General features: G+C 50.5%; 1 protein-coding gene across 1 annotated transcript in view; it reads left to right on the top strand.

The window, feature by feature from the left end:
- The first annotated feature begins 15,574 nt into the window (after positions 1 to 15,574).
- Positions 15,575 to 24,028, top strand: part of Kirrel1 (kirre like nephrin family adhesion molecule 1) — a 92,673-nt gene continuing 84,219 nt past the window's right edge. The window contains 1 exon segment of the mRNA XM_023721438.1: positions 15,575 to 15,714. Within this exon segment, the coding sequence (XP_023577206.1) occupies positions 15,663 to 15,714 (52 nt within the window). The 5' untranslated portion in view covers positions 15,575 to 15,662.

Genomic DNA, 24,028 nt, shown 5'->3' with positions numbered 1-24,028 from the left:
CAAGCGTCTCTGCTCCCTCCCAAAACCCCATTCTCCGCTTGCCAGCCCTGCCCCAAGACCACACCTTCAATGTCCCTCCGTTTCGCCTAGCAGAAGGTTGAGCTCTTCCGAGGGGACTGCTAGCGGTCCGCCCCTCCCCACCATCTGACGTCCATTGTGCCCACGGCAGGGCGGGGCGATCTGGGGGTCCCCCTCACTCCCGGGGGCCCCCTCGCTCCTCCTCCCCTCTTCCTCGCCCCCGGCCTGTGCGCGGCAGCTGGGCTCCCGGCTCTCCTCCCCGGCCCTTTGTGGCTCCAGTCCATCTCGTAGTTAATGAAAAGGAAGAGGCTGAGTCGCGCCGCTGCCCCTGGCGACGCGGGAGTCCTGCAGGCATCTCCCGCCCGGCTGCAGCCTGCGCGGCCTCCGCCCCCACCCCACCCCCACCGCCAAGCTGCCGTTGGGTGACACCTGCCGATCGGCCCCTCCACCCGCCCCGGAGCGACTGCCAGGGGCCCTGGGCCCCGGCCAGGGTTGGTGGTGTGGGAGGACCCACTGTGGGCCTGCCAGCCTCGCTAACCCTGTGTCCACCATTCGCCAGCTGTGCGTCTTCAAGCGCGTGGGTCAACCCCTCTGAGCCCTGGAGGCACGCTCTCCAGCTGCAGACTTGCGGGACGGCATCCTCTCTGCGCGGTCCAGGGGGGTGAGGAAACAGGGCGGGAACAGGCTCCCGAGTTGCCCTGGGCTTTGCAGCCGCCCCACTAAATAACCCTGGGCAGGCTACCTGGCACCTCTTTCATCTGTGTGAACCATACTGGCCGGGCAAACGCTCAGGGAAAGCGGTGCCATTGTTACTATTTGCCTCTGCCTCCTCCATAACACACCGGTGCTGTGCGCAGGGGCAGCACATTCCCGACTGACTGGGCCTGAAGCTTGTACCGAGGGGGAGCTATTCATCAAAAGGAAAAGAATACAAAATGAGGCACAAAGTGATATAGTGATATTTTCTATTTTGAGTGGAAAAAGGTATCATAACTAGGTGTAAAAACGGGAAAAATTTTTTTAAAAAACATTCAAAATGCAGAAAATAACACAATTTTTATTAATTAACTGCCTGATACTTAGGACATAACATGTTTTGTACTTTTTTCTTTGGCTGTAGACTTTGATTCATTCTTCATAATGATTTTGAAATGTGTTTTATAGAGACACCAAAAAGAATTGAGTTTCCCTCCTTCAGTTTTCATCTAGCAGGGCTGATCAAAACATTACGGGGATTATCGCTAGCACTAAGAAGTGTCTTTCAACTTTTAAATTGCTATTGGTTATACTATATTTTAAGATTCAGATTTGAAAAATAAAAACCTTCTACAAGGTTTCCCTCACACATACAATCAAGCTGGAAGTTTCAGGATTGTTCAAGTTTTCTTATGTAATAACTAATCTTAAATCATTGTCTTAAAAGACAATAGTCGGGCTGGAGAGATGGCTCAGTGGTCTAAAGCACCTACTTGAAACAAGCTTGGCAAAGCACAGGGACCGCGGTTCGATCCCCCAGCACCACATGCCAGCCAGCCCCGCCCCCTTGTGGGCTGAGCTGGCCACACACACAATAAATAAATGTAATAAATAAAAAAAAGACAATAGTCACCAATTAGTTTTATTGTAGTGGCTTTACTATGAGTTTTATGAGTGTTATCATTATCAAATCAATAAGAAACTTGAAACTTTTCCCAGTATACCCACAAATCACTACTCTTCACTAACTGGGTTGTTAAAGAACCCAAGAGCCTATTAGAAAACTGCCCCGTATCTCTTTGGGGATAATCTGAATTTCAGGCTGCAATCAACTTCTTAATGTCAATAATTTTTACCTCATAATTTCATATAAAAATACAGAGGAATTCTGGGAAGTTGAAACTGGAGGATCATACATTCAATCCCAGCCTGGGGAACTTAATGAGACCTTGTCTCCAAAGGGAGGGCGGCTGGGAATGTGGAAAGGCCTTGGGTTCAATCCTCAGGTAAAACGAAAAAGAAACATATTTGTATGATGTGTTCATAATTGTATACAGAGCAGGCTTCTGGAGGGCTGAAACTTTCATTTTTACAAAGCCATCAGTGAGAAAGAATTGAATCCACTGTCCACAGTGCTCTACATTTGGTGATTAGGAGAATTTTTCACAGCACAGTGTCCAGCAGCATGCATTTTGAACACTGCCACCAGGTCTGGGCACTAGAGATGGTGCTTCTGCCCGGACCCTCTGGGCCTGCATCTACCTGCCATGATGCCACCTAGGGAGCAACACCTGGAGACACAGGTGATTGTGGGCCACTTCCCGAACCCTTTCATCCAGCCTTAGCTATGTGCTCGGTGCAGCTTCCACGTGGCCAGGCCCTCTGTGGATCCATGGCTCCTTCACCACAGCCACGTGTGAAAAAGTAGAATGAAGGAAAACTATGGTAGCAAGAGGCAGCAGAGTGCATCACTTGTGATTAGGGTATCTTACTCTTGTATGTCTTGTGCAGAACCCTGTGAACTACTAGCAGGTGCCTCCCAGGGCCTTAGAAGGGCCCAAGAGAGTGAGTCTTTCTAATTTTAGGAGAGGCCTGACTGTAGATCCTTAGAGTAGGTATAATCAGGGGCTCTAGGAGGTCTCTCTGGTGTAGCCTCCACATGCCTCTTCACTGAGTCTCAAGGTGTCTGTAATTATAGCATCATGCATTTGCTCTTTTGGTTACTAACCCAATTCTCATTTAAAATGCATTTCGGTGAGGTGAAGGTATTATGGTTTACATATAAATTGTCCCCAAAGTCTTGTATGTTTGGAGCTGGGACATGGGGGCACTAGCTACTGACTCACCCACAGATGATATCACAGCGAAATGTGCTGTCAGAGGCAGGGGAAGGCCGCTGAGGCTGCTGACAGGAGGGTGCGCCTTCCTTCCTGGCCCCTCGTTTCTCCCTGCTTCCCGGTGGCCGTGGTCTGAGCACCTTTTCCTCCACCCTGCCACCCTGCCGTCCTGTTTCTGCCTTTGGAGACAGCTGACCACGGATAGAAGCTATGAGGCAAAGTAGACCTCTCCTCCGGGTAATGTCTTAGTAACAGGAAAGCGTCTAACACAGGGGGTAAGGGAGCAGGATGTGGAGCCCCTCCCATTTTCATTTTAACTCACTCACCAGGGTAGTTCTGAAATATAAAAGTCAAGAAACAGCTGAGCGTGGTGGCACATAGCTGTAATCACAGCACTCAGGGAGGCTGAGGTAGGAGAATCCCAAGTTTGGGTCCTATCAGGGCAACATATGAGACCCTGCCTCAAAATTTTTAAAAGCAATTATTCCAGAAAATGAAGCTGTACCAGCACAGGTAAACTTCCTTGAATCTGTCCTCTTTGTATATGGATGTGCTGAGCTCTGTATCCCAACCAGGAGTTACAGGTAGATGTGCAAGGAGGTACAGTGGGGAAGAACTCCCATAGCATCCAGCACTGTTTTAAGTCTCTCTACTACCATAAGCAATAATAGAAGAGGCAAGAACTATTGGTAATATTTGTAGTACTTTTTCAATGAAGTCACTTTTGGTAACTAGTTTGAATCTCACGGCAAATTTCTAGGCCCCTTGCTGGTAACTTAGTTCAGGATGAATTAGAAAGGCAGATAACTTTCCTAATTTGCTTTGGCCTATTTCCACTCTTGTCCACCTTCACAACTGCAGCTTGGGAGAGCCTGCCAGGGCCTGCCCAACTGAACTCTCCCATACTCCACCTGCCCTGCCCTGGCAACTTCCGGTCCACCTTACCTGAGGTGATCTTTTCATGATGTGTTTGGAAGAGGAAGACTCCCAACTCATCTTAGCTTCTGGCTCTATTTGGAGTCTAACAGAGATGATAGTAAAATCACCCAAGAAGCTCCTGAGCAGAAAGGTAGGAAAGGAGAGGAGAACAGCACTGTGAGGAGAGGCAACTGGCAGGGGACTTTACTTCTGTCCTCCATGCTGGCTATGAGCTTCTTTGCCTTGGGTAAATGAGGCAAGGGAGGAGAATGTCCCACAACATAGACAGGGCCTGGAGCTGCTGCTTTCCCTCATGGGGATATTGGACAAGCTTCATCCATTTTGATGAGCTTCCTCCATTTTGATAACTGCACAGAACAGCCAAGAGGAGGCAGGTCCTTAGTGGGCTGAGAGCTGTTCTCTGAGAATATAATACAAGCTCACATGCTAGACAGAAATTAGAGTATGGAGGGGCTGGCCAAATAGCTCAGTAGATTAAAGTGCCTGCAAGCAGGCACAGGGGTCCAGGGTTCAAGCTCCGAGCCTGCTGTGCTGTCCCTACCCCCAGAGCATGCTCAGATGGTGATTGAGACTAGGCGTGGTGGTGCACGCTTGTAATCCCAGCTCTTGGGAAGCTGTAAACAGGAGAATCGCTATGAGTCTGATCTAGTAGTGAGACCCTGAACACCCTGTAGACCCTTCCCTAAAAATACAGGAAAAACAAAATCAGAGTATAGAATACATGACCCTAAGTCTTAGGGAATAGAAGGATTTGGTAATATTTGACCCCTGCTGTGTGTTCCTGGGTAGGCAACTTGACCTCTCTCTGCCTCAGTTTCCCTACACAACAGAGGAAATGATAGCACTTATTTTGTCATTGTAACCATTGAAAAATAACACTGTCCCATGCCTCAAAAAGTACCAGCTATGTTGTAGAAAATCAAAGAGGACTTGTTCTACAGAAGGGACTGAAATTTGGTTGAAAAACATTCCCTCAGAAGCTTCTGTGTAGTGGATCCTGAGTAGAATCTGAGGGGAAAAAAAAAAAAAGAATCTGAGGGAAAGCTCCATGTGTGCAGGAAAGTTCTCAACCTGAATGATTATGGGTGTGTGTGTGTGTGTGTGTGTGTGTGTGTGTGTGTTGAGTATTAAACCCAGGCCGTCACATGGGACTATACCCCCAGCTCCAGCCTTTTTTAAAAATTTTATTTAATTTTATTTCATTTTGGGTGCTTTGAGACAAGGTCTCATTACATATTTCAGACTGGCTTGGAACTCAAGTGAATCCTCCTGCCTCATCCTCCCGAGTGCTGGGGTCACAGGACGTACCACTCTACCCAAACTCCCAGTCCTCTTTTTAAATATTATTTATTTATTTTTGTGGCACTGGGAATTACCCAACGTCTTTGCACTAAGCTATATGCCTAGGTCTTTCTAACATTTCTTTTCCCCTAATTAATTAATTTGTTGTTTGTTTTTGCAACATTGAGAATTGAACTCAGGGACTTCACATTGAGCTACATCTTCAGTCATGCCTACATTCTTCATCTTTTTAATTTTTTTTTTTTTTTTTTTCAGAACCTGGGATTGAACTCAGACCCTTGCCCTTGTCTGGCAAGCGCTTATTCCACTGAGCCATCTCCCTGGCCTCTCCACCTTTCTTAAAATTTTGAGACAGGGTCTCACTAGGTGGTTGTGTGAGCTGGGCTTGAATGTAACATCCTCCTGCCTTGGTCTCCCAGTGTGCTAGGATTACAGGCATGTGCCACCAACCCGGGCAGACACAGCAGGCTCTTGAATGCACTGTTTTTGGATCTCCTAGGGATGCTCCAGGGAAGGACCTCCTTGCTGGGGTATCCTGCTCCAGAGAAAAACCAGGAGTGTGGCCACCGCTGAGCAGGGGAGTGAGGGAGAGCAGGCAGGCGAGGAGAAGCACTAGTGAGTTACACCGTTATAAATACACTTTAGGGCCGTGTGACTCGGCCGTAAATCGCTGCACTGTGCTCAGGTGATGTCACCCGACGCACAGCTGTATTTATAGCTTTGTTCACTGTTCCCTGGGAATATTTTTTTTTCAGGTTCGCAGTAATAAGTGTCTCCTACACACACACACACACACACACACACACACACACACACACACTCACACTCTCACTCACCCTGAACAACAGAAGATAAACTTTTATGTCATTTCTGCTCTTCTCCCTTCAGCTCCTTGGAAGGATGATTTCCTGGATCTTATCAAATGTCTACCTGGGACATTCCTGGGGCATCTAGTTGCTAGCTCTTTGGATTTGTGTTTTGTAAAATGAAGCCTTGGGGCTGGGGAGATAGCTGGGTGGTCTAAGCGCCAGCCTGGCAAGCTCAAGGACCTGGGTTCGATCCCCATACTGTACACTGTACAGCACCATGCCGAGCTAGCCACTGAAACCAAGGGTGGTGGCGCACACCTGTAATCCCAGTGCTGGGGAGGCTGAGACAGGATGATCACCATGAGGCTGAGCTGCGTAGTGAGACCCTGTACTAAATAAAGGATTTAAAAGAAAAATGGAGCCTTGCTCCCTCCAAACACCATGGAATCCTTTATAGAGCTCAGAATGAGAAACATCTCTCTTGTTTCCTAAATCCTAAGAGCCCACAGGGTGCTCACAGGTACGGGTGACAGCAGGGAACCAGAGCAGCACAGTCTCCACCCGTGCAGGACTCAGGATCAACAGAGGAAGTAGGTATGGAACATGCTGATTGCAAGGGTGCCCAAAGGTACTGGAGGAAAGAGATAGTGTGAAGGACAATAATGAGGTGATCTAACCTGTCAGGAGGCGGTAGAGAGGCTTCCACCAGGCTTAGGGAGAGGCCCAAGGGGTGAGCAGGACAGGTGCAGAGGGAGGCCAGAGTGGGGCATGGGTGGAGAAGAACACTGCAGGCAGATAAAAAGCCCGTGTGGGCTCCCTCCTGTGGGGGGATGGGGCCAGCTCCAAGGACTCGGGGGAGCTGGGGGAGCTGGTGGAGCTGGAGCCGGAGTACAGAGGACAGGAGGAGGAAAGGGCACCTTGGGGCTGGAGGTAGGGCAGGTGCGTTAGGCAGGCAGCAGGAGCCGGGGAAGGATGGTGCATCTGCTCTTAAGGGCAACAGGAGCCTTGGGTGAGTATGAGACGGCAGTGCTGTGGTCCACTCTGAGCTGAGCTGACCCCTGGGATGGCAGGGGATGGAGCTGCTGATGAAGGAGCAAAAACAGACACGCAAGGCCGCTGCCACCGAGCAGTTGGTGGCATAGCATGGACCAGGCGGTGACAATGGCATGGAAGGAAATCGATCACTACCTTGTGAAAATAAATAAATAAACAAACCTAGCAGGACGTAGACCCTGGATGTAGAGAGGGAGGCAGAGAGAGCAGACTGGCCAGGGTCTGGTTTGAACAACAGCGCGCAGGGCCGTGCCATACTTGAAAGAGGGCCATGGAAGGACCAGCTGGGGCTCTCTCTTGTGCTGTCTTGGTCCTGGAGCAAGGGCACCTTTTCTGTCTGAATCTGCTTTCCCATGGATCATGTCCTCAGGGCTCCACCAGGTCTCTTCATGGTCCAACCCCAGGCTGGGGATGGAGGAAGATGAAAGCTTAGGGCCAGGGGCTAGTGGAGGAAGGGCAACGCCACTGCCTGCCAGGGCTTTATTACTGGCTGTGTCCTGGAGGCTGGGATAGAAGCCCTGGAGAGACATTAAACCAACATTCTCCATCTGTCCATTTAGGAAATGCCACCCGAGCCAGCAGGCAGACCCAGCCTGGCAGGCACTGTGAGGCCTGTTCCCTGGCACAGAAGTGGAGAAGACAGGGGCAGCAGCAGAGAGGAGTTCAACTGCCCCGACTGTGGCTGCAGCCTAGCAAGGGCTGGGAGTCAGGAAACGGCCCCTGGAGGTCGGGCCTCGGGAGGAGTCTTGGCTGCAATTCTTATGGAGGGAATGGACTGGAGAGTTGCAAGAACTATTTTTCAGATGTAGAACATTCACAGAACACCACTGTGGACTCATAGAAGCCCTCCATGGGCATCACCAGGAAAGGGGCCCTGACTCTGTATTAGAGAGGGAGGCACGTGTGCCATGAGGTATCAGGGCTGGCAAGAAGCTGAGACACAGAGAGGAGAATTACCTTACCTGAGGCCACACTTCACACCGTGACTGAAAACCCTGATTTGGTTCTCAACCCTAGGAATTTTTTTTTTTTTTGTGGTGGAACCAGGGATTGAACTCAGGCCCTTGCGCTTGCCAGGGAAGCGCTTATTCCACTGAGCTATCTCCCCGGCCCCCTAGGAAACATTTCTTGATGCCTCCTACTGGACCCTTGTTCTGTACTTTCTCTTTTTCAAATGGGCATTTTTCTAGTCCTCTTCCCAATTCTGTTATGTTCATCTGTGTATCTTTTCCATTGGATTGGGAGTTCATGGAGAACAAGCAAGTATGTTTCATTCGTCTTTGTATCCCAATGAGTTGGCCCAGTGGCTGGCATAGGGGAAGCTTTCTAATACATGTATTTTAAGGATGAATAGTTAGATAAATGGGTACATAAACTCATTATTTAATTGATCTTCACCAAAACCTTTAACAACCTTCTACTGGGTGCTATAAGGATGCGAGTAATGTCATTAAGGTCTGTGCTGTACAGGCTCCTCTTTTAACTAGAGTTAAATAAGTATCACCCTTATATTTCCATTATATGAAACTTAACTCGATTTTATCCTTAAATCAACCACTATGTTCAGTGTCCACAGTACAACATTCAGTCATAATCCCAGCTCAACCGCATCTCTAGCTTGGCTACAAAGATAAGCCATGACCCTGTATCCCATTCCTAATACTAAACAAACTCCATGATGGGTGGTTTTAGATCTTTGTTGGGTGGGGGGACACTGAAGCACGCTGGAGTCAAGAGACAGGGGTCTTAAAGTCATAACCTGGGGATACTAAAAGCAATGGCCAAAGAAAGATCAGCAATCTCATCAGTGTCCCTGGGTTTCTGCCACCTTCTTTCTCATTTTCAAAGATTGACAAAAGGCGCTGGTGAGATGGCTCAGTGGTCTAAAGCACCTACTTAGAACAAGCTTAGCAAAGCACAGGGACCACGGTTCAATCCCCCAGCACCACATGCCAGCCAGCCCCGCCCCCTGGTGGGCTGAGCTGCCCCCCCACATACAAATAAATAAATAAAATTTTAAATTTAAAAAAAAAACCAAAGATTGACAAAAGACCAGAGCTGCATAATAGACAGAGTCTTTGAATATAAGAAGAGCTTTTGTTGCTAAAAGCATCTGGGATGAATCTGGGATACAGTATGGGAAAGATAGAGTTAGCAAGACATGCAGGTGAATCCTGGCCTCACAGGCCAGGGGACTGGGTTCTGATCCTGACTCTAACTATGACTTCTTCTTCTTCTTTTTTTTTTTTTTTTTTGGTGACCTTTGGTAGATCATTTTACCATCTTCAAGGAGAATGGAATCCAGTTCTGGAGCTTGGTGTTTGAGTCCTTAATTCGTTCTTCTTGTTTTTCTTTTCCTAGTCAAATCTTTCTCACTCTTCCCCTCCCCTCCACGCCTCTGTCTAGGGTCCCCAACTCTAACCCTCTTCTGTCTCTGGGCAGGTCTCCTCAGTGGAGCCTGCCATCCCATCGGAAGCAGAGATCTTCCAATCCCAGTGAGCTCTGACAATGAAGCCCTCATTAAACTTAATAAGAGATAACTGATCCATTTAGCACAAATTGTCTCCCCATGTTGGAGCTGGAATATGAGGCACTGAAAATGGGTGCTGTGGAATGGATCACAGTTGTTCACACAGGCGACACTGGCACACAGTAAACACACACAGTGGGTGCACGTCGTTGCCAAGGTCATCCTTTCTAAGTCCCTGTCACAGAGTAGATTCAACATATGCAAATCGTTTTCCCCTAAATATTATGGACAGTCCTCCCTTGCAGATGGTCCCTGTGGGGTCCAGCCTTTAGTCTTTCTGTGTTGATACTAGCACTCCTTCCTCATTACGTATTGTCTGACAACTAAGCCCCTCCATAGAGCATAAGTACTTTCCCTTCTTTAAGAGAACAGTGATGGCAGAGAGAGAGAGAGAGAGACAGAGAGAGAGAGACAGAGAGAGAGACAGAGAGACAGAGAGAGAGACAGAGAGAGAGAGACAGAGAGAGAGAGACAGAGAGAGACAGAGAGACAGAGACAGAGAGACAGAAACAGAGAGAGACAGAGACAGAGTCAGAGTTCAATGATAACTTCACTGCTGCCTAGGGCATCTGGTTTCTGCCAAGTTTCCTCCTGGCACCAAGGAGCTAAGCCTCTATAGAACATCTCTGCTCTGCACAGAAGTGAGAGAGGATGGACAGATAACCATTTATCTGGCCTTTGACAAGATAGCAAGTCCACTTGGAAAAGCTGAGATGAAGGTCCACCACTGTGTGGGCCCCGAATTATTCTTCTTGCTCCTTTGCTGGGGCCAAGGAGAAGACAGAGAATACAGGCCTGGCTGTACCCAACTCACAGTCTTGACCACTTACCAGTGGTCTAGGATTACTGGGCTGATGGCTCTTCTTCCTCCCGTCTCTCTATCTTCACAGCCTGTGTTCCCAGTGCCACTGAGGCAATCCTTGGCTCTGCCCTTATGCTTGTACACCTCAAAAGGTAGATATCATAAGGAAAAGGGGAACAGGAGAATGTGGACCAGAGTGCAACAGCAAGCTTCAGGCTTGCTATGTGAAGGACTCATGCGGCCACCTGGACTGTGGAATGCCAAAGCAGGGAAGGAGTGAGGAAGAGCCAGCCTTGTAGGGCAGGGCTCTGGAGAGAGGGTACAGCCACCAAGTTCTGGGCTGCAGTCTTTGGAGCAGAAAGAGAGAAAGGCTGACCCCTGCTTTCCCTCACTTTGAGGGCCTCAAGGTCCCCTTTAGGGTCACTATTATTTTCCAGGCTGAAACTCAAGAAGATCCTGGCCTTTCTCTCCTTTGTCTCTGCTAAGCAGCAGGGACACAATTCTCCACCTCCTCTAGGGAGAAAGATGACAATTTATAGAATTGTTCTGCTGTTCTTATCCCTCACTGAGACAAAGAATTCATTTCTGTCTCTCAAGGTGGCTTTCCCTGCTGATAGTCATAAATTGCCTTCCTGCTTACTCCCTGACCTCTTGGTCTTTTTGCTTTTGTGCTCAAGAAATTATTAATATTTCTCTTAACTCCACGTACATCCTTTGACTGCTTCTCTCTCATTTTTTTCTAGGTTAAGTAGCATCCTCAGGGGGTGAATCCCACTGCCTCACACCTGCACACTTCTATCTGGGCAGGGCTCTGTGCAGAGGATGGACACAGACCCACAGGAAGAAGATTCAGAGTCCCTTCTTTGGGAAGCTCCAAACTAAAAATAATCACTGAGTGCTCACTGTGCACCTAGTACGGCTCTGAGAATTACATGAATATGGTCATGCTCCGTCCTCACCATAACCCCATGCAGCACTCAACTCTGCTACTCCACCTAAACACATAAGGCACACTGTGCATGGAAAGAAAGAGGTGGGTTTAGCTCTTAATTGTGAAGGTTCCAGGGCAGGCAGCTGCAGTTGGTTTGGTATCTGGAGAGGGTAGCTAATGATGTCACACCATGGCAGCAGTGTCTTGGGTGGGTGAGGGGTCACATATGAAATGTGAAGCCAGAGGGAGCTTACTCCTTCCTTTCATAGCCCTGTGCTGCAAACTACCAAGGAAACTCCCTCAAGAATTACTTTACACCTCTAGGCGACTCAGGGATATCCCAGTGGTCCTCATCTCTTAAGGGTTCTAGAGCCTCCCAGTGCTGCCCCTCTGGGGATCACTGGAGGATCCTCAAAACATAGCCCCTCATAAAAATTACTATTATTAGTTCTGTTTGCATACAAAGAAGCTGTGGACTGGAGAAGTTAAGTATATACAGAGTCCCATGTCCCACAGCAAGGATGAGGCAGAGCCTGGATTTAAATCTTGTCTGATTCCAGTGTGTCCATATCTCTTGCTCTCAGCCATGCTACCTCATGGATGGCTTGATCCAATTCTTTTTCTATCGGACCTCTAGGCTAAAGGCACAAGAATAGTTCTTGCCCCCAGGGACTCCTAAATTTTACTACATGTCTTGCTTACTTTTCTCTCATTGCTGGGACAAAATACTCGATACCCCAAATTAAGGAAGGAAAGATTATGTATCTGAGTTAGTGGAAGTTTCAGTCAATACTCAGCTGGCTCCAAGGCAGAGTGACACACAGCAGAAAGCAGTGGTTCATGATAGTGGAAGACAGCAAAGAGCAAAGGGAGGAGCAGCGGCTGCAGCAGCTAGCAAACCTCTCTTGCCTCCTTACATTTGTATGTCGATTATCTGCCCCAGGGTGGGTGTAGCGCTCATACCCACAATCCCCACACTGGATCATGAGTTAATCTCACACTCTGAAAGCTGCCCTAATGACTGCGTGACACTTTGGGGGGCAAACAGACATAAATTATAACACTGTGCTTCGGATGTGAAATGTTCCTCAAAACTCGCGCGCTAAAGGCTAGGCTGCCAGATGGTGGGCTTTGGGGGAAGGAGATTGAATCATGAGGGTTTTAACCTCAAGTGGAACAATTCATTGGTGAGCTCACATGTTGATGGCATTATTAGAAGGTTCTAGAAAATGAAGGCATCAATGAAGGGAAGAGGGCATGACCTTCAGGACTATCTGGGCTTTCAGCCCCTTCCCTCACTCTTCAGCCATGATATCTCTACCTTGGCACAGGCCTAAAACGGTGGACCCAGCTGACCATGGACTGAAATTTCTGGAGCTGAGAGCCTTTTCTTGTCTGTTATTTTTCTCAGGTACTTGGTCATAGTCCACAAAAGAATGGACTGACACAACAGGGGAAGCAGATAGCCTGTCCTAGGGAGACACATTTTCGAAACTGGCATAGACTTTGCCTTCTCTGCTCCAACGGGATACTGGAGACTCAGTCCCAGGATGTGCCCATTTGATGAGTTATATAATTAAGCTCCAGGAGATTGGCTTAATCCAATAAGACAGAACTGTGAATATTACTGCTGGAGAGATGAGACTGGAGCGGAGTTGGGGAAGTTTAATTGGGGTTGCCCCAGAAGAGGGGAAGGTAATATAGGACAAGCAATAGGCAGAAGCAATGCTGGGGGAAAGAAGCAGCCAGGGTTCCCTGGCGGTGTGCGGGTTTGCTGAGGGCAATGCCTGGAAAGCCTGGGTTTGCTGAGCTCAGTAGTTCTCATCCCTGGCTGCCTATTTGAATTACCTGGGGGTATGTTTAATAATACTGATGCGTGGGCGGCAATCCAGAACAATTCATCATTGCAGGGCAAGCCTTGGAACTGTTTCTTAAAAGCCCCTGGGGAGATTCTAATGCAGAGTTGGTGCTGAAGATCCCTAAATGGGGAGAGGGTCTTAAATTATAGGGTCCAGGGTGCTAAGCGGCTTGTGTGGAGGGAACTCTGGGGAAGTGACTTTGACCCACTGAATTGGTGAGAACTGGGGATTAACAGAAGAGGGGGGAGTGAAGGGACCAGGGCAGAAAGGTGTGATTCCTGCTTTGGCTGTTACAGAGCTGGAGAACTTCAGCTTTTGCAAGGAGGTGAAGGTGAGGTAGGAAGCCCAAGAGAAGTTAAAAGCCTGGACAGCCCAGCTCTTCTTTACACTCCAAATAGCTTGTAGGCCTCAATAACAGAAGCCCAAAAAGACAGGCAGTAAGCACTAAGTTAAGAATATTCTTCTCCTACGGATTTTTTCTTAAACTTTTACACAGTTGTTGCCCCATCCCATCTCTGCATGCACCTCCATTCAGAGTGCAAAGCTGTCTGGTTACTTGCAAATCCACCCAAGGACCTGAGCTTTGCTGTTCCCCCTACCTGCTCGGTGCTACCCCCAGATGTGACACCTTTGTGGCTGAAACCCTGAGTTCCTTCAGGTCTGTGCTCAAGAGTTACTTTTGCATGGCAACTTTCCCGGACTACTCCTAGGAATAGACTGCTTTACTCCCTTCCTTCCCTCCTTGTTCTTTTTGTCCTATCTTATTTGTCCTCCATAGCACTTACCATAATCTGGTGTTTTCATATATAATTTTTCCTATGACCTCTCTCTGTCCTCCAAATGGTACACCAAAGGGAGAATTTATCTTTATTTAATTTGTTGCATCCCTAAAGCCTAGAGTGTCTGGAACCTAGCGAGGAAGAAATGTCTGTGGAATGCATCATTAATGAATGAATAAATGAAAAACCTTTGTGTGTCTGTATGTTGGGGTGTGTGTGTGTGTGTATTTGAAATAGTATTCTTTTATCTCAGGGCTAGGTGGAGCTCTATGTTTACGTTATGTATTTGTATGTACATCTTTTTCAAACATAAGGAGGATTCTCTGGCTCTGTGCACACTGCGCGTTGGAATGTGAGGTCGTGTCTTGTCTGGCTTCTGTGTCCTCTGGCTAGTGGAGCAATCAGCCTAGTGTCACGGTCCTCGCAGAAAAGAGGCTTTATGACCATCTCGTACCAGCAGAGGGCAACAGAGAGCCACGTGCCTGGGCTCTGGGTCGAATAGGAGAAATCTTGGCGGGGAGAAATTTTAGGAACCCAGGAGACCCATAATCTGGGGGACGTTGGTGAGGGGGTGAGGGGGACCTGGGGGTGGGGGTGGGGCCGGAGGCCTCATTAGGTTAGCAGTATGGTAAAGTTGTTCAATTCCTATAACTCTGTTATTTTCTTTCGCTTCATCCTCCAGGACCCGGGCCTTGGGGCATCCCCAGCTGCCCGATGGACCCGGTCTGCCCAGGGGTTAGGTCAGGAGCTGGTTGTCACACTGGGCCCGTCCAGACTCCCTCTGAGTCCCCTCCAGATACTCACCAGGAATCCCCTCCCTTCCCAGTTCCTCCATCTCTCACCCCAAAGGATCTCCAACTCCTGCGTGCTTGGAGATCCTCCCGGCTGCGCGCTCTCCGGCTGCCTTCGGAGCGGGAGGCAGGAGAGGCCTGGGCCTCCGACGCCGTCGAGCCGCGCGTCCCTGGCAAGGGAGATGCCCGAGATGGACAGGGGAAGAGTGGATTGCGCCTCTTCGCGGCCGCTGCGGACTCCCGCGCCTAGCCCGGCCCCATCCCGGCTGGCCGCGGCCCCCGCCGGGGCTCAAGGCAGGTCCCAGAGGCTCCTCCAGCTCCGGGTTTCGTGGGTGGGGAGGGCTGAAGGTTCCTCCCCTCCAACATCCATCCGCTAGGCAGTCGGGAATTCCTAATTTGGGGTGGGGGTGGCGGAATCTAGGGTTATAACCTTGGTGTGGGTTTTTGTTTTTAAAGAGGGCTTTAAGCTTTGCAACTCCCCGCCCCCTTCCCAGACTCACCCCCAAGCACACGCACCCTACACCACCCAGCCGGCGTCCTGGGGCGAGAGGGTCGTGCTGTAGTCCCTGCCCCGCACCCCCTCGGCTGAGGGCCCCAGCGGTGGTGCGTCCCCGCTGGGTGCGGGGCTGGGGGTTCTGGGTGGGGGCCCCTTCCCCGGGCCCTGGGTGCCTTGGTGGCTCTCGGGGCGGCGCGGGGCGAGAGAGTGCGCGCGCGTCGGGGGCAAGGGGGAGGGAGGCGGGAAGGAGGGAGGGGGAAGGAGGCGCCGTCGGGGAGAGTGGACGTCAGGGGGAGGGAGAAGCGGGCGGGGAGGGAAGGGAGGGAGCGGCGCCCGGACGGAAGAGACCCCGGAGATAAAGCCCGGGAGGGGGCGGGCCGAGGAGGAGGCCGGGCGGGGAGCGCGCGGAGGAGGGAAGTGAGTTTGTGCGCGCGGGCGCGGGTGCCGGGCGGGCTGCAGGGCGGCGTGCGGGCGGGGGCCGCTCCCTCCCCGCGCTCCCTCCTCTCCCCGCCGCGACTCGGGCCCGGCGCGGGCGGCAGCATGCTGAGCCTCCTCGTCTGGATCCTCGCCCTCTCCGACACTTTCTCCCAAGGTAAGGCGGGGGCGCGGCGCGGCCAGCACGGAGTCGGGGCCGGGGCGCGGAGGCACCGCGCGGGCGGCGAGGAGTTCGCCTTTCCTCTGCCCAACTACTTTCCTCCCGCCGCGCGGGAGCGCAGAGCGCTGGGGCCTCGAGGGCCGGGGTCGGACTGAAAGAGGGACCCGGACACCCCACGTCTCTCTGGGAGCCTTAGGGTCGGGGATCCGAACGCCCCGCGCCGTGCTACGGGGAAGGCTGGGGAGAGTGGGATTTCAGATTTGGCGGGGGTGCGCGGGAAGCTGGAGACCGAAGATGTGCCGTGGGATCCCCTACTTCAGCTCTGCCCCTGGGGCGCCGGAGCGAGAACCGCGCTCCAACGCCAGCAGCGGGAGCTTCCCCCTCACGAGGAACGGGGTGCCTAGGGTCCGGGCGGGGTTCGGGCTCTGGGGAGGGGGAGTGGAGTTACTAGTAGAGCTGCAAGCCACACTGGTACCGCGGGGACACTTGATGGGGGCACCCAGGCGGGTCTGGGCAGTGTTGCTCTCTGGGGCTCACTTGGAACCCGCAGGGACAGACTGAAAGTGAGTGGGGCGGTAGAAAGGGACAAGGATGTTGCTGTGTCCTGGGTGAGGATGAAGAGGGTTCAGGGGTCCAGCCCTGGCCCGCGTCTGTGGGAGTGGGTTGTCTCCTGGATCTGACTCCAAGGAAGATTTAATCCCGCCGAGCTCCTCCTCCTCACTCCCAGAAAAATGAAGCTGACACACAGAAATTGATACGCAAACACCATAAAACAGTTTCTGACACGGAGACAGACCGCTCACCCACTGAGAGGTAGACATACCCACAGACGTCCCCCACACGGAGACAGACACCTACACAAAGAGCAGACTCATCCCAGGAAGACAGATTCCTCCTCCAAAACGAACACGCGCTCCCGATCCACACACCCCAGCTTCCAAACTCGTGTACACAGTCCCTGTATGCAGGCAGGCGTTCACAAGGACACACGGACACACTCCCACACGCTCCAAACCCCGAGCAAACAAAGAAACTTGAGCAGACATCCACATAGGCTGACACCTATAGAGATGTACAGTGTACAAAATGGAGGAGATGGTGGGGGGGTCTGGGAAAAGAGAAGTCCGCTGGGATGTTACAGCCCAGGCATTGGCCCTCTCTCTGCTTCCTTCCTGGTTTAGGGGTGTGTGTTTGGGGTGGGGTGTTTCTCTGAACCTCTCCCCAGCGCTGAAGGCAGAGGAACGTTGAGCTGATGGGGGCAGGCAGTTCTCCATTCCTCTTTCCTACTGGGACACCTTTAGGGCATGCATCTGTGGTGTGGAAGGGCGGTGGTGTGGAGGGAAAGGAGGAGGCCTGCCCCAAGGCAGGCCAGGCCCGGCTTGGCAGAAAGTTGGGAAGATGACTGAAGTTCTGACTTTGTTCCGCCGCTGGGCTGCAGGAGGAGAGGGGAGGGGGGAGAGTTACCGTGTGGGAGGGGGGAGGGGCGGCGGGTCAGGGTTGGTGCTGTCTGTCGGGGGAGGCTGATGTCTGCCCCTCCTGCGACCCTCACATGTCAGCAACACGGATACGAGTGAGCTCTAAGGAACAAAAGCTGCAGTTAGGAAACAGCAGAGACATGTGGATTGAATTCGGGACAGAAATGGTCCGAGAGAAATGTGCTATATGCCTTTCACCCCGTGGAAGGGACTGAGGGGGCTAGGGAGCACTGAGCCCTGCAGCTTTCCTGCCGAGGACATGGGTGAACTCCAGGCCTCCTGGAAATGTGCAGAAGTATTTGGATAGAGGGTGGCGAAGAGCGAGGAGAGGATCAGGATGGGCAGGAGGGAGAGGAAATCACCCCTGAGGGCCCAGCGGAGGGAGGGAGGAAGGGGGACCCTGGTCAGGGCCCCCTCCCCCGCGGTTCAGGGGGTAGGGGAGAAGGTGGTCAGAGAAAGCAACAAAATTGAAGGGGGGGCAGAGGAGCCTGGAAGGGGAGATTCAGCCTAGGCTGAGAAATAAAAATTGCATTTTAAAGAATTTCAATGGGCTTCATCAATCTTCATTTTTCACTAAATAATTTTCTGTATCTTATCTAAATGAAAACCATTATCCTTCCCCCTGTTTCCATCATGCGCCGGCTCCTCAGACTGATTGCGCCGAAAATTGAAATATTTATTCATTTTCTGGGAGATTTTCTCGCTCCCTCGTCTCGGGGAGGAGAAATTGAAAAAGAAAGATTATAGCTAATCAGAGCAATGTGGGATGACAGGCCGGCCCCGGGCGGGAGCAGCCTCCAGAGGGGGGGTGGCTGTGGGAGGAGGAGAAAAATCTGTCCCTCCAGCCCCCAGAGCTCCCCCTGGCACTGGTATCACTGCCTTGGAGGGGAATAAGGGGTAAGAGGAAGAGGCCCAGTAGCATCCCAGGTTCCTAGTGTTTAGCTCCCTGAGCACAGCCACATCGTGGCGGAGAAGGTAAGACCCAAAACCAGGAGAGCAGTTGAGAATCTGCCCTCTTCCCCTCCCTGTGCTGTACACACACACACACACACACACACACACACACACACTCTTCAGATGCCCCACTTCTGCAGAGCAGGGCACTGAGCTTGGGTCACAGGCAGGGGAGAATGGCAAAAGTCAGGACACTGGGTCCCCCTCCCTGACCTTGACTGAGCTGTACCTTCTGCTAGCTTACACACAAAGGGAGACCCAAAGGAAGTACTAGGAGCCACTGCCCCTGGCCTCAGTGCCCCTGGGGTGGAGGAGCCATCTGGGCCTTCCCACTTCTGCTCCTTACCAGAGCTCTCTGCCTTTGGTTTTCCAAAGGTGGGGTGTAAGGTGAGGAGGCTGCCTGTCCTCACTCCACCCCACGGGCACGCAGAGAACTTTGTGCCCTGATCAAACTCCTCTAGGACCTCTTTTTGTCCTCCAGGACTCTGTAGTTTCTGGCCCCTTAACTATCTGATCAATGGATTGATTTGACGAAGATGCTGGGGCGGCGTTGGAGAGAAGCAGTATTAAAGGGGGATCAAATCACAGGCTCACATTGCCTTGCACCTGGTTGGTCACAGCAGCTTGAGTGATTTCTGTGCTCTCTGTACCTCAGTTTCCGCATCTATGCAGGGAGGCTAGTAATAGCCCCTCATGGAGTTGTGTGGCCATTGAATGCGTTAATCTGTGGAACGTGTGAGGAACAGCATTGGGCCCCGAAGTGCTGGGGAAATGCTGTGTTCTGACTTTCTATCTGGCCGCTCCTCGATCTCCCATGCCTCCCATTCTGGGTCCTGGGCTTTATTCAGCCTCCCCTTTTAATCTCTTGGACAGAAGCCAGTTGTGGTGGAGTCAAATGAGAAAACAGAGTTTTCCCTTGGACTGGAGACCTCTAAAAATGTCTGAGGAAGGGACTTGAAGGGAGGGCAAAGCAGAAGAAGCGTTTGCATTGGGGTGACAAGGAGCCGCATCTCCTGTGAAATAAGGAAGGACCCTAGCCCTGCAGTGGCAGCATTTGAGAGTCTGGAAATAATATGGATCATTTATTGAGCACTTATGCTAATTACTTTATAAGGATTAGCTAATTTAATCTATACAGCGCTGACCTGAGATCTGTTCTGAAAGTATCCCCATTTCATGGATGAGAAACAGGTTTAGACAGGTTTTGTCCACCACATCAATCTAGGAACCACCTGAGCCCGAGGCCTGTGCTTCTCCCCCTTTGCCAGAGGTCCTACGTGCCATGGGGATGGCTGCTGATCTAGGACAGGGTTCTTCCTGGTTTGTGGCAGAATGAGACTAGGAGGAAAAGGGGTTGTCTTGTAAAGGTAAACTCACCTGGATATTTAAAACCATCCTTTATTTTGAGATTCTGTCCTACATTTTTTGGTGCTAAATTGTTTTTCTTTGATGACCGTGGAACTAAGTAAGCTTTAGTTGGCAAATAAGGCTTGCGGCCTTGTGTTTGTTTCTAATATTAAACATGGCTTTTCAGGTGCATGAATTACAAATTGTGAAGCACCCGTGTGCCATTCAATGCTGGCTTTAGGGAGAATCGTAAAACAAGAGGCTGCAGAATCCACTGCTCCATCAGTCTGGTGCCGGGCACAGAGGAAGCCAGAGTCTTGGGTGGCTTTGCCTGTGGGCTGGGGACCTGCTGGCCTGGGGCAGTGAAGGGGGATCACAGAGGTCAGGTCTGGTACTGAAGCATCAAAATTACCTTTTATTGAATTCCTACTGTGTGCGTTTCAAATTAATGTTATTGCCATTTTACTGATAAGAGAAGCAAAATTGAGAGTTTAAGTAACTTGCACAGGGAGGGCCTTCCCTGGGGTGTTAGCTCTGAGAATCAAACCCTTTCATGTCTCACTACAAAGCCTGCAAGCTGACAACTCCTGAGGTCAGAAGGGGCCCAGGCCCTCCTCTAATCCGGTTTCCCACAGCCCCTTTCTCCCCTCCTCAGCCCAGGTCTGCCAGCCCTCCTCTTCCTCACTCCCTTGCCTGGGTAATTGATGACCCATCTGCTAGAAGGCAAAACTTAGATGTCCGCATACCCTCGGTGGAGGGTAGAATCATAAATACTGTGCCCTGCCTCAGTGTTTGTGTTGTCCCAGCCCTTTTCCGCCCACCTTTTGAGATTTTGCCCTTGTTGTTTGGATTGGGTTTTTATTTTTTGGGTAATGGGAGTGCAAGCAGGGCTGCCCACATCTGAGGCAAGCACTACACCACGGCACTGCCACGGTCTCAGCCTTGCCCACCTTAGGACTTTTTATAGCTTTGATCTGTTTGTTTCAGATGTTAGCAAGGGTGTTGTGTGTTCTGTCCATTTTGGTAATGTATTCCATGATGGAGTTCAGACGGTCATTATTTTCCCAGGTCATAGACGGGAAAATAGAGCCCCAGAGAGGTTAAAGGCTTGCTCAGCAGTAGAATGGTTCAAGGAGGCTGGAAGTAGGGCTGCAGGGGGAGCTCAGAGCCAAAGTCTTGAATCCCCCTGATTGATTTCAGGGTGCAAATTCCATCTGAGGGTAGGGATGCTCCTTTCTCTATGTCTAGAGATGAGAGAGCTATGGCCCTTGCTGACCTACCAGTTCCTTTCTGGTTTCTTGCCAGGGCTTCTGGCCAGTTGACTGTCCCTTCTCTTGGGGGGCGGGTGTCAACCTAGAACAGGTATTGGGGGGTCCTCAGTGGAGAAGGATAAAGAGGCTTCTGTGTCCTGGATCCAGAAATGTAAGGCCAGGCTGAGGGTAGTCCTAGAAATCAGGGAGAGAAAGAACTCTCACAGAGTGAGGGAGGAAGAATTTTTGGTTTTGTGCAGGGCTTTCCATATATTAGTAACTAGGCCGGGGAGATGGCTCAGTAGAATAAGCGCTTCCCTGGCAAGCGCAAGGGCCTGAGTTCGATTCCTGGTTCCGCAAAAAAAAAAAAAAAAGTATGAAATTTAGGGGCTAGGGAGATGGCTCAGTGGAATAAGTGCTTCCCTGGCAAGTGCAAGGGCCTGAGTTCAATGCCTGGTTCAGCCAAAAAAAAAAAAAAAAAAAAAGCATTTCCGTATATTAGTAACTAATACCAATAATAATCTGTTGACAGGTATTATTAGTCCCATTTTACATGTAGAGAAACAGAGGCCCAACAAAGTTAAATAGACTGTCTAAGATGATACAATTGTTAAGGGTAGGGCCAGGACTAGAATGCAAGCAGGGAAGTTGGGGTGGCTGGAGAGAAAGGATAGATCTTTTCTTTTTGGAACCAGGGATTGAACCCATGCCCTTGCGCTTGCCAGGTAAGCACTTATTCTACTGAGCTAATTCCCCGACCTCAGAAAGGATGGATCTTAAAGCAAGCTCCCGAAGCACACCTCTGCCTCCTAGGCATTGCTGCTGTGTGTGGCCGTGGACAGCCCCACTCCATGTGGGTGCAGGCGTTCACACATGCCTGGAGGTGCACTTTGACACTCACCTGTTTCTTACCCCCCTGAACAGCAGTTCAGATATCTCTGTAGATGCTTCCATTTGCCAGAGCCCCAGTGTATGACAGTAGCATTTCTGAGTATCACCCTCCTTCTGGGGGCGGTAGCCCTCCTGGCAGGCACTACCTCCTGCTTTGCCGGGCATGTACTTTCTGATAGTTAATTTTAGTTAGTTAGTTAGTTAGTTAGTTAGTTAGTACAGGGTGTACAGGGCCTCACTACACAGATTGGATTCACAGGGATCCTCCTGTTTTCAGCCTCCCAAGCCCTGGGATTACAGGTGCCTGCCACCACGCCCAGTCTCAAACTGTCTCAGTGTGCCCTGGGGTCAGGGCCAACACGGCACTCTGGCAATTGAACTCCAGTCCCTGCATCTGCCTAAGCAGTTGCTGTAATCCACTGAGCTATCTGGCTGGCCTTGTCCTTTCTGACAGACATGCAGACCTCCAGGCGGAGAGAGTCAGAGAGCCTTGAATGCCCTGCTAGTGCCCTGTTCTCCAACTTGCCACCTTCTCACCCCTCATCTCGGGTGATGGGAACCCGACTGAGTTCTTGGAGTACCCAGGATGGATGCTTCCGTAGCTCCCAGGCACCGCTGAGGCTCATTTCTTTCTCCTTTCCATCTCACACGTTCCCCCTTTAATCATCAGCCTTCTCCCGCATGCAGGGAGCTCCCAGCCTCCCCCTGCCCCCCCCCACATACACACACACACATTTAATTTCTTTGGCAACTTTTATTAACCTCTGTCATCTCCAGGGGCTGCAGTCCTCATCCTTCCCTGCCCTTCTTCAGCCCATTTAGCAAAATTGGGATCGGATTGAAATAAATGGGCCTTGCAGCCAGCCTGCCTCCTCGGGGTAGTCTTAAATCCAGGGATGGAAATCTAGCACTGCCTGGCAAATTCCATTGTTTTCCCAGGAGGCACTGCTGCTGCTTCATTCCTCTGGGGGCCTGCCCTTCCCAGGTGATGGAGAATCTCCCAGAAGACTGTGGGACCTGGGTTTTGAGGCAGGAAAGGAACACTAGGAACCTTAGTCCCTGGGGTTGTGTCCAGGGCCCAGTAGGGATATCAGCAGGCTTTCCCACCCCAGTCAGTCTGGCTTAGAAATTAGGTTCTTCAGCCACATGTGTTGCTTTTTCTCTTTGCCCTGAATTTCCTGGCAATTAGAAGTATGACCGGAAGGTATGTGGAGAAAGTACTGACTTGATTCCTTTAGCTCTGCAGAAAATGTAATCATGCGTTGCTTAATGACAGAGATATATTCTGAGAAATGGTTTATTAGGAGATTCCCTCATTCTGTGAACATCACAGAGTGAACCTTCATCAACTAAGATGGCAGCGCTGTCACCAGGTGATAGAATCTCTTGGGACCACTGTCCTCAGAGCGGCCTGTGGCACATGACTATGCCAGGCACCAGTATTATAAAATGAGTGGATTATCATCTCTACTCTTAAGGACCTTCATGATTTAAAAGCACCTCAGTTAAACTCGATTTCCCTTCCATAAAATAGGAGCACCGATTTTTTTAATAGACACATGCTACCATGTGAAAAATACACAGTGCTAATAAGAATTTTGTAGAATTTTTTTTTTTAAATGATAACACATAGTCCCTCTCCTCTAAGAAGCTAAAACACATAATTCAGGGCAGAGGATATTGGGTGCAGGTCAGATCTGTCGGGTACAGGAGAGGTGACATTTATTATGGGCTGAGGTGAAGGTGCGCATAAGAATGGGCTGGGTGTGGGTGTGGATGCTCAGTCAAGACTTACGTAAAGGTGTGGCTGCTGGCTGACAGATACGTTGAGGCTGTTTGGAACTGAGGATGTGGGCTGGTGATATTTGGGTTTGGGCTGGACCCCAGGAAGTCTGGCAAGGACTGAATGGTCAAAGACTGTCCCCTTAAGAAGTGGGGACCCTGGGACTTTTAATAACAAAGTGTGTTAAAAACAAGTATGGTCCTCTTGTCATTCTTCATCAAACCTTTCTCTCTTAAACTTTATCTTTTTTCGGGGTAGGGGACTTGAACTCATTATGTAGCTTAGGCTGGCTTTGACCTGGCAACCCTCCTGCCTCTGAGGTCTGGAATGCTAGGAGCACAGGCTTGTACCACCAGCCCTAAATTCTTTGTGGGAGTTGCTTCAGAACTTTACAGCTCCTTCAGTTAAAGAAAAATGAAGTAGATAATCAGGGTTTGGACATGGCTAACATTAGGTGAGGTGTGAAGGGACACACCTGCAGTCCTAGCACTCTGGTGGCTGAGGCAGGAGCTTTGCAGTGAGCTCAAGGCCAGGCTGGGGTTATCTAGTGTGTTTAAGGGCTTAGACAATAGAGCAAGACCTTGTCTCAAAAAGCAAAAAAAAAAAAAAAA

The sequence above is a fragment of the Octodon degus genome, unplaced genomic scaffold (assembly GCF_000260255.1).
Source record: "Octodon degus isolate 3935 unplaced genomic scaffold, OctDeg1.0 scaffold00083, whole genome shotgun sequence".
NCBI classification, from domain to species: Eukaryota; Metazoa; Chordata; class Mammalia; order Rodentia; family Octodontidae; genus Octodon; species Octodon degus.
Note: the sequence above shows the minus strand (reverse complement) of the source record. Positions and strands in the feature narration are given on the sequence as shown.